Here is a 15,046-nt window from a genome sequence, read left to right as displayed (position 1 = left end):
GTGAGTCCTAATTTTGAAGTTAGTGAGTCTTTTTTTCATATAATATAACATCCAGGATACAGAATGGAACCCACCCCTTCACATTTTATTCCTCCAGGGTGTGCTGCGTAACAGTATCTACCCTAACTGCTAAGTACTGTAGCATCTATCCTAAAGGTGATAAACACAAGCATTTTATTTATTTACATTTATGCATTTACCTTCAGGAATAACAACATTTGCCCCTGGGTAAGGTATGGTATAATTATTTTCTTGAGATGATTGCCAAAAAGAATTATTCGACCATAAGCTGAAAAGAGAAAAGAAATATTTCCATTTAGTATTATCTCTGTTTATTTAATAAGCATCTCCTTAGGGTGTAGCACTATACTAGATGTTTTGGGGATAACAGAATGCAAATTAGATACTTTGTAATTTCACGGAAAGCTAATGTATGCAATTAGTAAAAGACTCAACACACATAACTACATAGAGATTTTTCTCCATTGAAGAAAACTATCTGAATCACTTTTTCTCCTACTAAAGCCTTATTGTGATACCCTAATTTTGTCTATCACATGAATAATTTGATTTCTTTAGAAGATTTCTTTTCTAAAACTTTTTAATTTTATATTGAAGCACAGTTGATTAGCAATGTTGTGATAGTTTCAGGTGTACAGCAAAGTGATTCAGTTATACATAAACATGTGCCTATTCTTTTTCAAATTCTTTACCCATTTAGGTTGTTACGTCATATGGAGCAGAGTTCTCTGCGCTGTACAGTACGTCCTTGTTAGTTACCTGCTTTAAATACAGCAGTGTGTGTGCAGGTGGAAAAGTGAAAAGAAACGCATTCTTTGTCCATTTAAAGATTCTTAGATATGGTGCTATTTCAAGGGGAAAACGGCAAGAGGGCATATACTTAGTTAGATTCTGTGAAGGAGGCCTGGAAGAATGGTCTCTGAATTGGAAATGATGGGTCAATGAGAGTAAGCCCTTGGGCTGGGGGCACAGATAATAGTCTATAACCAGAGTGAAAAGTGTTACGTTAAATTAAAATAAATATGGAAAGTGTGCAGCTTTCCAGATGGCACCAGTGGTAAAGAATCCTCCTGCCAGTGCAGGAGATACAAGAGATACAGGTTCAATCCCTGGATTGGGAAGATCCCCTGGAGAAGGAAATGGCAACTCACTTCACTATTCTTGACTGGAAAATTCCATGGACACAGGAACTTGGTGGGCTATGGTCCATGGGGTTGCAAAGAGTCAGACACGACTGACCATGCATGCATAGCACAGCATATGGCAAGTGTGTTGGAGGAGACACCGTCTCTACTTACCGTCACTATGCCTGCTAGAAACTATCTCAGTACAAACTGTTACAAACAATATTATTACACAGTTGAGGGTATTTTCCTGTTTAAAAATGATCACAGAGGTTGCTATGCTGCCTGAGTAAGAAATTTAAAATTTTTTCTGATACTAATGCAGGAAGTCTGAAGAATACCAACATAGTTTGTTTGGTTAAAAGTATATTTTTATGACACATTTTAATTACTCAGGTGTATTACTAAAAAAATCTGTTGCTCAGAAATCCTGTTATAAAAATTTTGTCTTTGTGGGTTTAAAACAGAAGCTAGCGGGTCATTTAGGATTATTTATACTCACAATAATACATTTTTTAATGAAGCAATCTCAATGAAGGTTGTTTAAAGGTTATATCTATCTAACTGAATAACTTGATCAGCATTGTGCAGATTCAATTCTTGAATTCTCAAGCTTTTCTCAAGCCTTTCAGTCTTATGCCCAGCAGCACTATACTAGATGCTATATATTCTTCTAATTGCCCACTGTTATGATCAATAAAGCCTAATACCTCTTGGACTAAGCACTTGTGTGTTGTGTAGGTAGAACTGCATATTCTATTCCTGAGGTACAATTTTGGATCAAGAGTCTATTTGTTCTCACTGCTGCTGCTGCTGGTTAGTTGCTTCAGTCGTGTCCAACTCTTTGTGACTCTATGGAATGCAGCCCACCAGGCTCCTCTGTCCATGGGGTTCTCCAGGCAAGAATACTGGAGGGGGTTGCCTTGCCCTTCTCCAGGGAATCTTCCCGACCCAGGGATCGAACCTGGGTCTCCTGCATTGCAGGAAGGTTCTTTATCGCTGAGCCACCAGGGAAGCCCACTCTCACTGATAGCTATCTGCAAAATACAAACTAATAGGTCCAACTGCAACTATTTCTAGTGAGCAGAACTCATACTGTGGGAGGAAAAAACCTATCCTATGGTATATACGTGAAGTATATGTTAGGGGGGTAGAGGCCACATCTCTCAACCTAATCTTAGTGCTCAGCACAGTGCCTGGAACATGTCAGGTACTCAGTAAACTTTTTTTTATGGTTGAATATATAAACAAATTCAATTATTATTCTTTTGTGCAACAGTTATCACAGTATCTGTACATTTTGAAATTATAATTCACTTAATAAATATTGATTTGTACTTGATGTGCAGTATTGGGCTCTTACATGTCTACTGATTATTAATTTTTATCATTACCAACATTATTTTTATGGTTATTATTTGCCTGTAGGTGACACAATATACAACAAATCAGGATCATGCCTTTAAAGCATCAAGCCTTTAAAGGTCTTAAAGACTAGTACTGCCACGTACTGCTGCTGCTAAGTCGCTTCAGTCGTGTCCGACTCTGTGAGATCCCATAGACGGCAGCCCACCAGGCTCCCCCGTCCCTGGGATTCTCCAGGCAAGAACACTAGAGTGGGTTGCCATTTCCTTCTCCAATGCAGGAAAGTGAACAGTGAAAGTGAAGTCGCTCAGTCGTGTCCGACTCTTAGCGACCTTATGGACTACAGCCCACCAGGCTCCTCCGTCCATGGGATTTTCCCATCATATATGGTAATTACTATAATATGAGGTAGAAAGTGATGTTTCATATGAGAAATATAGGTAAAGGGCTTTACAAGTTTCAAAGATAGAAAAATTATTTTTAACTAGGAGAGTTAACATATATTTAGGAAATCAAATATCTGAAATAAAATTAAACAAGCTGTATTATGAGATTTGACCAAGACAGTCTATCCAAAAAATGATACAAATGAATTTTATTTACAAAATGGAAACAGACTCACAGACACAGAAAACAAACTTATGGTTACCAAAGGGAAAAGGGGGTAAGAGGGATAAATTAGGAGTTTGGGATTAGCAGATATACACTACTATGTATACTGCTGCTGCTGCTGCTGCTAAGTCGCTTCAGTCGTGTCTGACTCTGTGCGACCCCAGAGACGGCAGCCCACCAGGCTTCCTGTCCCTGGGATTCTCCAGGCAAGAACACTGGAGTGGGTTGCCATTTCCTTCTCCAATGCATGAAACTGAAAAGTGAAAGTGAAGTCGCTCAGTCGTGTCCGACTCTTAGTGACCCCATGGACTGCGGCCCACCAAGCTCCTCCATCCATGGGGTTTTCCAGGCAAGAGTACTGGAGCGGGGTGCCATCACCTTCTCCGACTATGTATACAATAAACAATAAAGTCCTCCTGTATAGCAAGGGAATTACACACAATTATCTTGTAATAAACTATAATGGAAAAGAATATGAAAAATATATATGTATAACTGAATCACTTTGCTGTACACCACAAACTAGCACAACATTATAAATCTCCTATACTTCAATAAAAAATAAAAACACACACACACACAGACAAAAAGACTTATTCTAGAGAAAGAAGTGCCGCCTGCTAAGAAAGCATTGCTTCCCTGGTAGCTCAGCTGGTAAAGAATCTGCCTGCAATGCAGGAGAGCCTGGTTTGATTCCTGGGTCAGGAAGATCACTTGGAGAAGGGATAGACTACCCCCTCCAGTATTCCTGTGCTTCCTTGGTGGCTCGGACAGTAAAGAAATCACCTGCAATGTGGGAGATCTGGGTTCAGTCCCAAGGTTGGGAAGATCCCCTGGATGAGGGCATGGCAACCCACTCCAGTATTCTTGCCTGGAGAATCCCCAGCAACAGAGAAGCTGTAGCCTGGTGGGCTACAGTCCATGGGGTTGAAAAGAGTCAGACATGACTGAGCAGCTAAGCACAGGACAGCGCAAAAAAGCACTGGATCAATGAGGAGACAGTTTCTGGTGCTGTTCTGAGTGTGTCATCGAGAAGCTTTGTGATCTCAGGTAATTCATTTAAGGTCTTTGGGCTTCCGCTCTCTCATCAAATAATAAGGGAGTTGGTCTAATAATTCTGATCTAACATTCTGCAAGTATGAGATTCCCAGTAACTTTCACACATAATTTTTGTGAGATTTTTCCATCTTGTCATCAGGGTGGCTGTAATGCTCAAGTGAGGCAATGAGTGTGGAAGTGTTTTGGGACCCTCTGTGCAGGACGAGGGCACAGTATCTCAGCCAAGATGACACAGGAAAAGGACGCTGTCAGGAACTGCTGAAGTGTATTAATGAACAGAAGGCCTGTATACTTATATGCGGCTGGTCGCTTCCTGGGAATTGGTTTTCTTGATGGAGGATGTACAGGAAAGCAATCCTGGAGAACACAGCAGTAAGCTTGGAAATTAATAATAACGTCCTTCACATCAGGATCCAGGGTCCCAGAAATTGACTGGCTCTGATGGTGGTCATTTTTTCCTGACACTGGAAGCAAAAATAAAAACAGTTTAAACTAACATGATGATCAAAGCATCTGAATGTAAACAAAATCATGGCAATTTGAAAATACTCTTTAGATAGTAACTGAGTATAATTCAAATGTATGGAATAGGTATGAAGAAATTCCGACAAAACGCACATCTGAGAAGTACAGTCAAAGTATCTTGACAAAAACAAATATTTGAGAACTCTTAAGAGTTCTTAACTCTTAACTCAATAAGAGACTTCTTAAATATTTTTATTTTCTAAAACTAGTTAAACAATAAAAATGGAAACAAAATATATGACAGTTCATTGTACTCATTTCCTCTAATTTTGTAAAATAAATGTTGGAGTCAATTATGAATGATGGTGCTAACTCCAAGCATAAAACATAAGCTCTTAATTCAATTCAAGGCCTTTTCCAGCATAAATTTAGTCTCCATTCTTTAATTCAACAAACACTCATTAAATCCTGCTGTGTACAAGGCATATATAATATATATATAACATATATTATATATAATATATATATAATGCATTTGCCCATTGAGCCACTATTCTCCTCCTTTAGATGAAGTAATAAATAAATCACTTTTGCCTACTGAATACATACCCAGGTAATACAGAGTACTAGTGTTTGCTTCAAGGTGCCAGTCTCCATTCTTGCTAGTATTCCAATTCAGTGGATTTGAAGAGCCATTCCTCATATCAATGATATTAAACATATCAGGATTTTGAGTGAAGTTATGAGATATGATTACATAGTCTTCTTCCTATTAAAGTTTATTTTAGATGTTAATATACTGGATAATATACACTCATTTTGATGACATGAATCACTTAACCCCTATATTAAAAGTTAAGTTTTGGTTTAGTTTGTTTTTCATTTTGCATTTATATTTTGTTTAACATTTTATCTGTGTATGGCAATAATGCTAAGTTTATCACCAAGGCAATGAAAGTCTTTTTTTCCTTCTTTTATATGTATATATATGTATACGTTTATATGTACATACATATACACACATATATGTATGTGTGTATATGTACATATATGTACTGCTGCTGCTAAGTCGCTTCAGTCGTGCCTGACTCTGTGCGACCCCATAGACGGCAGCCCACCAGGCTCCGCCGTCCCTGGGATTCTCCAGGCACGAACACCGGAGTGGGTTGCCATTTCCTTCTCCAATGCATGAAAGTGAAAAGTGAAAAGGAAGTCGCTCCGTCGTGTCCGACTCTTAGCGACCTCATGGACTACAGCCTACCAGGCTCCTCCATCCATGGGATTTTCCAGGCAAGAGGACTGGAGTGGGGTGCCATTGCCTTCTCTGACACATATGTACAAACATATACATATATGTATATATTATATATGTGTCAGTTCAGTTCAGTTCAGTCGCTCAGTCATGTCCGACTCTTTGCAACCCCATGAATCGCAGCATGCCAGGCCTCCCTGTCCATCACCAACTCCCGGAGTTCACTCAGACTCACGTCCATTGAGTCAGTGATGCCATCCAGCCATCTCATCCTCTGTCATCCCCTTCTCCTCCTGCCCCCAATCCCTCCCAGCATCAGAGTCTTTTCCAATGAGTCAACTCTTCGCATGAGATGGCCAAAGTACTGGAGTTTCAGCTTTAGCATCATTCCTTCCAAAGAAAGCCCAGGGCTCATCTCCTTCAGAATGGACTGGTTGGATCTCCTTGCAGTCCAAGGGACTCTCAAGAGTCTTCTCCAATACCACAGGTCAAAAGCATCAATTCTTCAGCGCTTAGCCTTCTTCACAGTCCAACTCTCACATCCATACATGACTACTGGAAAAACCATAGCCTTGACTAGACGGACCTTTGTTGGCAAAGTAATGTCTCTGCTTTTGAATATGCTATCTAGGTTGGTCATAACTTTCCTTCCAAGGAGTAAGCGTCTTTTAATTTCATGGCTTCAGTCACCATCTGCAGTGATTTTGGAGCCCAGAAAAATAAAGTCTGACACTGTGTCCACTGTTTCCCCATCTATTTCCCATGAAATGATGGGACCGGATGCCATGATCTTCATTTTCTGAATGCTGAGCTTTAAGCCAACTTTTTCACTCTCCGCTTTCACCTTCATCAAGAGGCTTTTTAGTTCCTCTTCACTTTCTGCCATAAGGGTGGTGTCATCTGCATATCTGAGGTGATTGATATTTCTCCCAGCAATCTTGATTCCAGCTTGTGCTTCTTCCAGTCCAGCGTTTCTCATGATGTACTCTGCATATAAGTTAAATAAGCAGGGTGACAATATACAGCCTTGATGGACTCCTTTTCCTATTTGGAACCAGTCTGTTGTTCCATGTCCAGTTCTAACTGTTGCTTCCTGACCTGCATACAGATTTCTCAAGAGGCTGATCAGGTGGTCTGGTATTCCCATCTCTTTCAGAATTTTCCACAGTTTATTGTGATCCACACAGTCAAGGGCTTTGGCATAGTCAATAAAGCAGAAATAGATGTTTTTCTGGAACTCTCTTGCTTTTTCCACGATCCAGCGGATGTTGGCAATTTGATCTCTGGTTCCTCTGCCTTTTCTAAAACCAGCTTGAACATCATATATATATATATCTAACTTTCCTTAGGTATATATATATACACACATACACACATACATATGCATACATTCAGAGAATATTTAATTTCCATAATATTTCAGAACATCTGAAACAATGCTAGGCATTTTTTTTTTGGTTGCCACATGTAGTATAAGCAGAAGAATGTGAACAGAGAGGAAAATACACAATTCAGGAAACTGGTGACCATTAGCAGTAGAGCGATGACTGATATCAGAGTAAGCCATGCAGAGGACTTCCACTTCATCCAAAAATATTTATTTCTTTATAAAAATCTGAAGTAAAGAGTCACAGAATGTTACAGAATGTTTGATTCAGATAGCTAGGTAGTGGGCATATGGGATTTGGGCCTGCTATTTTCTGTATCTGCTGTATTTCACAATACATATAATAAAGCCCTTTACTATTTTCCAAAACATCATAAGTACTCAATAAATGTTAGCTATTATCATGGATATAATAAGCTTAGTACTACAGAAATGTGGCAGAAAGATTGCTTACTTCTGAGTTTTAAAGAAGGATTTCTTTGGCTTGCTTCTGAGATTTAAGATGGGTCATGAAAAGTGTAAATATGTGAGGGAAGGACAGTCCGGGTCTCACAACTCGTGTGAGTGGGCTGCATTAGAATAATACGCAACATAAGTGATCAGAAGATGGATTATGCAACTCTTTATTTACCTTAAATCCATAGAATGTTGACGTGTACGATATGTTGGTTATGTGATCTACACCTTTAAAATACCAGTTAATGTGTTTTGCATTCGGAATCAGAGCCATCCAGCCAGACATATGAGTCAGTCGTTTCTTCTGAAAGGGAACAATGCTTGTGCCTATAGAACATAAACAAACAATAGTAATCTACCTCTAGAAAATTTCTTCTGTTATGAGTAAGTGCAAAGGTAAATATTAGTCTAGTCAATGGAAGCCTCTAAAGAGATCAGTATAGCATTTCATTACTTATGTTCTAAACGTCTTTGTTGACCTGAAGGCCCCAATACTTAATATCACACTTAACTGAAACATAAAATGTTTTCTCACTTGGAATTTTGAATTGATATGGAGCTTATATTCCCTGGGGAAAGATCAAATTGAAATATGATGACATAATGACTAAGACAAAGTGCTTAAATATATCAATACAATTTTTAAAATATCATTGATCTGAAATATAATTCCATTTCTATTCTTCCTCAAAATCCCTGATTTGCAGAGTATGTAAATATATGTCCTAAACATTATTAGATTCTCTCATACTTGCTGTGGTAATAAAAATCAGCCTAATGAGTATGAATGGAAATCTTTGATTGATAGCTTTTAGGGTAGGCTACAAGCAGCCTCTAACGCTGGCTGTAATACTCTAAATTTTGTTAATGACAAACCTGGAACCTGAACTACCTGTTATGGGAAAAAGATTTAATCTGAATAAATGCCTGACAACTTCGGGTGAAGATTTGAAAGTATCTCTCACAATATAAAGAAAAAAATCTGTTATTAATTAATTATATTTTTTCCTCTCCCTTCTTTCATCTTTGATTGAATTTTACAGTAAATTTGCAACCTCTTCCCTTTCCGAATTAGGAGGAAGAAGTCAGAAGTGAGATTACAAAATAGACTGTCAAGCACACACAGCTATATTTAAAATGGATAATCAACAAGGTCCTACTGCACAGCACAGGGTACTCTGCTTATTGTTATGTGGCAGCCTGGATGGGACGGGAATCTGGAGGAGAATGGATACATGTATATGCATGACTGAGTCCCTTAGATATCCACCTGAAATTATCACAACATTGTTAATTGGCTATATTCCAATATAAAGCAAAAAATTAAAAAAAAAAACAAGTAACAAAATCACACCAAAGTTAAAAAAAACAAAAAATGAACAAAACAAAAATAAACTGTCATTCTTTTCCTTTGGGGATGTGTACATGCATGCTAAGTCACTTCAGTTGTGTCTGACTCTTTGTGACCCCATGGACTGTAGCCCGCCAGGCTGCCCTGTCCATGGGATTCTCCAGGCAAGAATACTAGAGTGGGTTGCCATGTCCTTCTCTAGGGGGTCTTCCCAACCCAGGGATAGAACCTGAGTCTTCTGCATTGCAGGCGGGTTCTTTATCACCTGAGCCACTAGGGAATAAAGCAAAATGAATTCCAATATCAAGGGTGAACATATTTTTAGGCTTATGAACTAGCATTAAGTTTTGAAGAGCCCATAACTGGAGGCACTAAAAACAGTTTAAAAAGATATGCAGTATATGAGAAGAACAATGATAATTTGGATTATTCAGCAAATATCCACTCCTCTCCTCTCCTTGAGGGCAGAATACACTCCTGTTCTGTTGATATCGGGTGACTACTTCAGCCCAGGAACCATTAGCAGAACTGACACTGCAAAGACTTAAAAAGTGCTTGCTGGGTGAAACACACCCTCGTGAGCCTCTGTCACTGCAATGCAAAGAGGCGCCCCTAGGAGAACAGTGGGTAGCACACTAAGGTGACGTTTGCAAACATGGATAGAAAAAGTATATAGATCTTAGGGGCATGGATTTAATTTAAGTTACCCAAGTGGAAACTTGCTACTTCTCATCTATTTCCTAGATCCAAGCCAATTCACAGACTAAAAACACCTAACACCAAGTGGGAGATATCTAGCCATTTATGGGGCTACTGACTACTAGGGAGAGCAAACTAATCAAATCTTCCAATAATTGTTAGTTTCTGGATCTGAACTGATACAAACCCTCAAAGACTCTAAATGCCACCATGGTCAACCAGCTGGAATGGCAGTTTACAAAGGCCAGGCTACAGAATGAGTCTTTGCTCATCTCATGGCTGGTCCATTGAGGCCACTGGGTCATCTTATGGTTATTCTTCTAGTTCCAAAAAGTATAGTGGGAATAGATATAGAACTCTGTTTGGAGAAAGAGCAGAAGTTGAAATGCTCACAAGAAATATCCTACCAAGAGGTCTGATAATATGGGGTGAAGTAACAAAACCCTAGTATGTCCTGATGGATTTGACATAGCTATAATTTTAGCAGCTAGAGTATTACTGGTATAATCATGCTACATGTTTTCAAAATTCATTTGGCTTACATTGAGATACATAATTTTAGTTTCAAATTGCAAGTTTCTACCTTGTAAATATCATTAAACATAGAAATTTGGAAACACTGTCATCAAGAAGCTGTATCATTTAGATTTATGCAGAAAATGTGGAAAACTATATTTGAGAATCATGTTTAGCAAATCTTTGATGCACCTATGCTTTTCCTATTTTCCAAAATCTGCAGTCTATCAGAACAGTGTATAGGACAGTGGATTAATTATAGATGTTTTAACTAATGCAGCTTCCAGCTGGCTAAGTGGTAAAGAATCCACCTGCCAATGCAGGAGATGAAAGTGATGTGGATTCAATCCCTGGGTTGGGAAGATCCCCTGGAGGAGGAAATGGCAACCCACTCAAGTATTCTTGCCTGGGAAACCCTGTGGACAGAGGAGCTTGGTGGGTTACAGTTCATGGGTCACAAAGAGTTGAACACAACTGAGCAACTGAGAACACACACATTTTAACCAATAATTCAGACAGATGATGGATGCGTGTATAAAGGGATGGATGGAATGATATAAAGATCAGAGCCAGTCCAGTCAGGCCAGGTCAGACATGATGAAAATAGACATATTTAGTAACTGGAAGAGTTCCTAATGGAGGGAAGGAAAATCAGGTAGGAAGGACACTTCAGGTAGGTAGTGAACACTTCAGGAACCATACTTCCCCCTGCCACCCCCTTATCAAGATAATAAATTAAAAGCAATTCCAAACCCTTGAGGGGGTAAAGTATAGAAAATAATGCCACAACAAAAAATCTGAGAGATGTGATGATCAGGATTCCTACCAATCTCCATTTAACTTGCTTGTCTGGCTGGTGCAAATGCCAGATGGATCATGAATAATGATGGTAAATTAATGCAATCTCATCAGGCAACGATGTCAAGCACATGTGGTGTTCCACATATAGTATCTTTACTCAAACAACTCAGTAAATCAACAGCCTCTGGCACCTGGGGTGCAGCCAGGGACCTAGCAGATGCACCCCCATCCTACATCAATCAGCAAAGATAATCAAAATAATTTGCTTTCAGGGGCAGAAACAATGATCTATTTTCACTGTCTTAATCCAAAAGCTATGCCAACTATCCTGCTCTCTGGCACAGTATTGGCTATGGTTGCACGTTGCTTAGTCCCTCAGTTGTGTCTGAGTCTCTGTGACCCCTTGGACTGTAGTCTGCCAGGCTCCTCTGTCCATGGGATTCTCCAGGCAAGAATATTGGAGTATCCTCCAGGGGATCTTCCTGACCCAGGGATCAAATCCAGGCCTCCTGCATTACAGGCAGATTCTTTACCAGGGGAGCCCATGATATTGGGGTGCCTTAATCAGCAGAATGTCATGCTCATCCACACATTTACTCAATACTCGTCATAAGTCATTTCAGGGTGTGTTATTAGTTTCCTGCCTGGCTTATGACTGATATCAATATTATTCTTTTTTCAGTGTTCTAAATAGTGAGTGACAACTCAGGAAGGTGATGATGAAAATTGAGGAAAACATGTAAATGAGTGGGTCACATGATTACATTCCACTTACCAAAAGAGTCTGAGAGAACCACATCCTTTTCAAGCAGGGACACTGGAGATGGCTTGTTGAATGCTAGCCGGTGGAAGCTGACCGAGGCATCACAGACAGACCCGGGGAACCCTATGCTCCACTCGGCTTCTTGAGTGCAGTGAGAAGGGTCCAGCAGAGGGCTGTGTGGAATGACGGTGTGTCCTTTGTGACCTAGGAAATGGACGCAACAGCACATTTCATGTCAGAAAACTGAAAAGCCAAACTGTCTACAACATGTGCTTACTAAGATCCAGAGTGCCACCAATACAATCTAAAAGTCTTGGTTCATTTTTTCTTTTTTTGTCATGGAGTAAGGGGCCCTCCTAAAAAGGCTTTACAATGGACTCTTTGCTCAGGGAGCTTATCATGAACATAGAAGAAATATGGGATCTGAAGAACCCATGAGAGACAAAGTAGGGGATGGGATGGGGAATAAGTAACTTGGTCAAGGACACAAGGAAGGATATAAATCCAGGCTGTCTGACCATAAAGTCTGGGCTCTCAACCGAGAGTCTGTCAACAAACATTAAGAATCTATGTTGAGGGATATCCCTGGTGGTCCAGTGCCTAGGACTCCATGCTCCCAAAGCAGCGGGTGCAGGTTTGATCCCTGATCAGGGAACTAGACCACCAAATGCCACAACTAAGAGTTCATATGCCCCAACTAAATATCCTGCATGTTACAACCAAGACCTGGCACAGCCTAACACATAAATATTAAAAAAAAAAAGAATCTAAGGTGAATTAAGGAATAAAGGTCAGTAAAGCTCTGTATATTGGAATTATCCAAATGTTGTCCTTCTTAAAGCCACAATTAGAATAGGAAACAAATCAACAACTATAGGTGAGTATTCAGTCTATTTGACTATTGAGATGAACCTTCTTTCAAAGGCTTTCAAAAACATTTGTTAATATCTGTAGGTTTACTTGTCAGTTGTTCCTCTTTTATAAGGTATTATGCAGAATCATACATACATACACATCCTTCCTATCTTATTTAGTCAAATTGTTATTGCTGTTTAGTTGCTAAGTCATGTCCAACTCTTGCCACCCCATGGACTGTAGCCCTCCAGGCTTCTCTGTCCATGGGATTTCCCAGGCGAGAATAATGGAATGGGTTGCCATTTCCTTCTTCAGGGGATCTTCCCAACTCAGGGATTGAACTTGTGTCTCCTGCACTGGTAGGCAGACTCTTTACCACTGAGGCACCAGGGAAGCCAAGTCGTTATCATTAAAATTTTATAAAAATGCTAAATTCTAGAAATCATATTTACAGAAAGATCTGAACTTCAGATGGTAGAAAAATTTAACCTACAAAGAATGTTGAATTTTGTACTAAAGTTCACATATTCTTTGAACCAATTCCAAATTCAGAATTTAGATTGGAAAGAAAAAGGTTAACAGTAGGCCTGGGACTTACTACTTCCCTCTAAGGTACTTGAACAGGATGTATCCAGTCTGTCCACATTGCTTATGTAAATAAACCTGGAATTTATATGTCTATGGGCCTGACTGGCTGGAGAATTTGGGTAGTCATGTAATTAACTGAATAAGAGATAATGACATTCTCAGACTGACATGGCTTTCTTTTGTGACCCCTAATTCCATAAATATTGTTTAAAATTTGCTATTAACTCAAAACCAAAGTGCAAATGCAGGAAAAAAAAAAAAAAAGGACACACACGGAGGCTGAATGTGATAGGTTGGGACTTCTCCAGAAAAGGATGTGTCATCTATGACTAGTGCTGACCTACATCTTTAGGTCATCAAGAAAGTTTGGTACCAGGTAAGATCTGTGATTCACCTGAATATGCTATGACAATTCAAGTCCGTGTTAAGCGAAAAATGTAGTTCCAAAATATTTTATCAGAAATGAAAATATCACCTTACCTGTAAGCGAACCATCAACATCAATCAGTACCACTTCATGTTCCCATCGAAAGCCAGCCTTGTTCGGCGTGTGAGAATACTGGATGCCAGCGAATTTTGCACTCCACCCTCCACATCTGTGGTTACAAACGCCCGTGATGGACGTCACTCCCAAAGCTGCACAGCCAGGACGGTCAAAGTTCATGAAGTGTACGGAAGAAACAGTCAATCCTTCACTAAACGGGAGAACCAGGCCTTTTGTCGTGCAAAATGCAGACCCCATCCCCAGTTCATCAAGATGACCAACTATTTTGGCATTTTTAATCATTGCTCCATTGGTTTCACCCCATCCTCCAACGTAAGGAGCCAGGATCCTCTTTGTTTCAATTCCAGCCTCGTAATTATTTACCATCACAAAGTTATGGAACTGAAGGGCACCTCCGTTGACCCATTCGGCTCCTTTTTGACAATTCCAAGTTGTGAGTGAATGAAATACTGCAGGTATTGGAACCGAAGAAGTACACGATCCTGTCTGCATGGGGAAATATTCTTCAAAGATCCACAATCCAAACCAACCTTGAGAATGAACAGTGTTGTTAAAGAATTCTCCAAGAGGGACTCTTTTTTGGCAAATGTTTCGGTCATAGGATGGCCCATCAGGGTGGTTGTTCATTCGGTACCAAAAGCCAAAGTGAGTGCCACCAGCAGCCGCGTTGTGTCGTATGGTGTTGTTTGGATTGGTTACCCAAAATGCGGCTGGAGTCACATCGTCATTCAGAAGACTAGTACTCTGATGTACAAATACTGCCAAGTTATATTGCAGGATATTGCCGTGTTCAATCCCATCTTCTATAAAAAATGCTCCTCCCCTGATATCATATATAATATTCCTCTCGACCAGAAGGTGATGTGTGTTATGGATAGTAATAGCCCTGTTATAGGTCTGGTGAATTGCACAGCCTTTTACATAAGATTTAAACTGCAAATCTCCAAGAAGGTGCCAATGTATTGGATATCGTCCCAACCGGAATGCCTGACCAGCATGGAATATCTGTCAAGCCCAGAAATTACAGCTATTCAGTGATACACATAGAGTTTGCTGGCTCATACTTTCTTGTTTCAAAATAATATCCACTTTCACATTAATTATTATTAATGCATTGATCTCTCCCATATTATTCCTGTTTATCATTTTAAAATGTTCTTTGACCCCCAACCCACCTTGTTTTATTCAATATATGAATATAACAGCCCATGTGTGCTCATGCTTTTT

General features: G+C 39.6%; 1 protein-coding gene across 2 annotated transcripts in view; it reads right to left on the bottom strand.

Moving 5' to 3' along the window:
- The window catches only part of PKHD1L1 (PKHD1 like 1), a 177,424-nt gene that overhangs the window by 57,454 nt on the left and 104,924 nt on the right, over positions 1-15,046 (bottom strand). For both annotated transcript variants that reach the window (XM_006069588.4, XM_044928623.2), the window contains exons 49-54: positions 13,795-14,824; positions 11,884-12,075; positions 7,917-8,068; positions 5,256-5,415; positions 4,474-4,645; positions 201-289 (exon numbers count right to left, since the gene is read on the bottom strand). In XM_006069588.4, coding sequence (XP_006069650.4) covers positions 201-289; positions 4,474-4,645; positions 5,256-5,415; positions 7,917-8,068; positions 11,884-12,075; positions 13,795-14,824 — 1,795 coding nt within the window. The remainder of the gene's footprint in view (positions 1-200; positions 290-4,473; positions 4,646-5,255; positions 5,416-7,916; positions 8,069-11,883; positions 12,076-13,794; positions 14,825-15,046) is intronic.

The sequence above is a fragment of the Bubalus bubalis genome, chromosome 15, assembly GCF_019923935.1.
Source record: "Bubalus bubalis isolate 160015118507 breed Murrah chromosome 15, NDDB_SH_1, whole genome shotgun sequence".
Taxonomy (NCBI): Eukaryota; Metazoa; Chordata; class Mammalia; order Artiodactyla; family Bovidae; genus Bubalus; species Bubalus bubalis.
The sequence above is the reverse complement of the archived record's forward strand: the minus strand, read 5'-3'. Positions and strand labels throughout refer to the sequence as shown.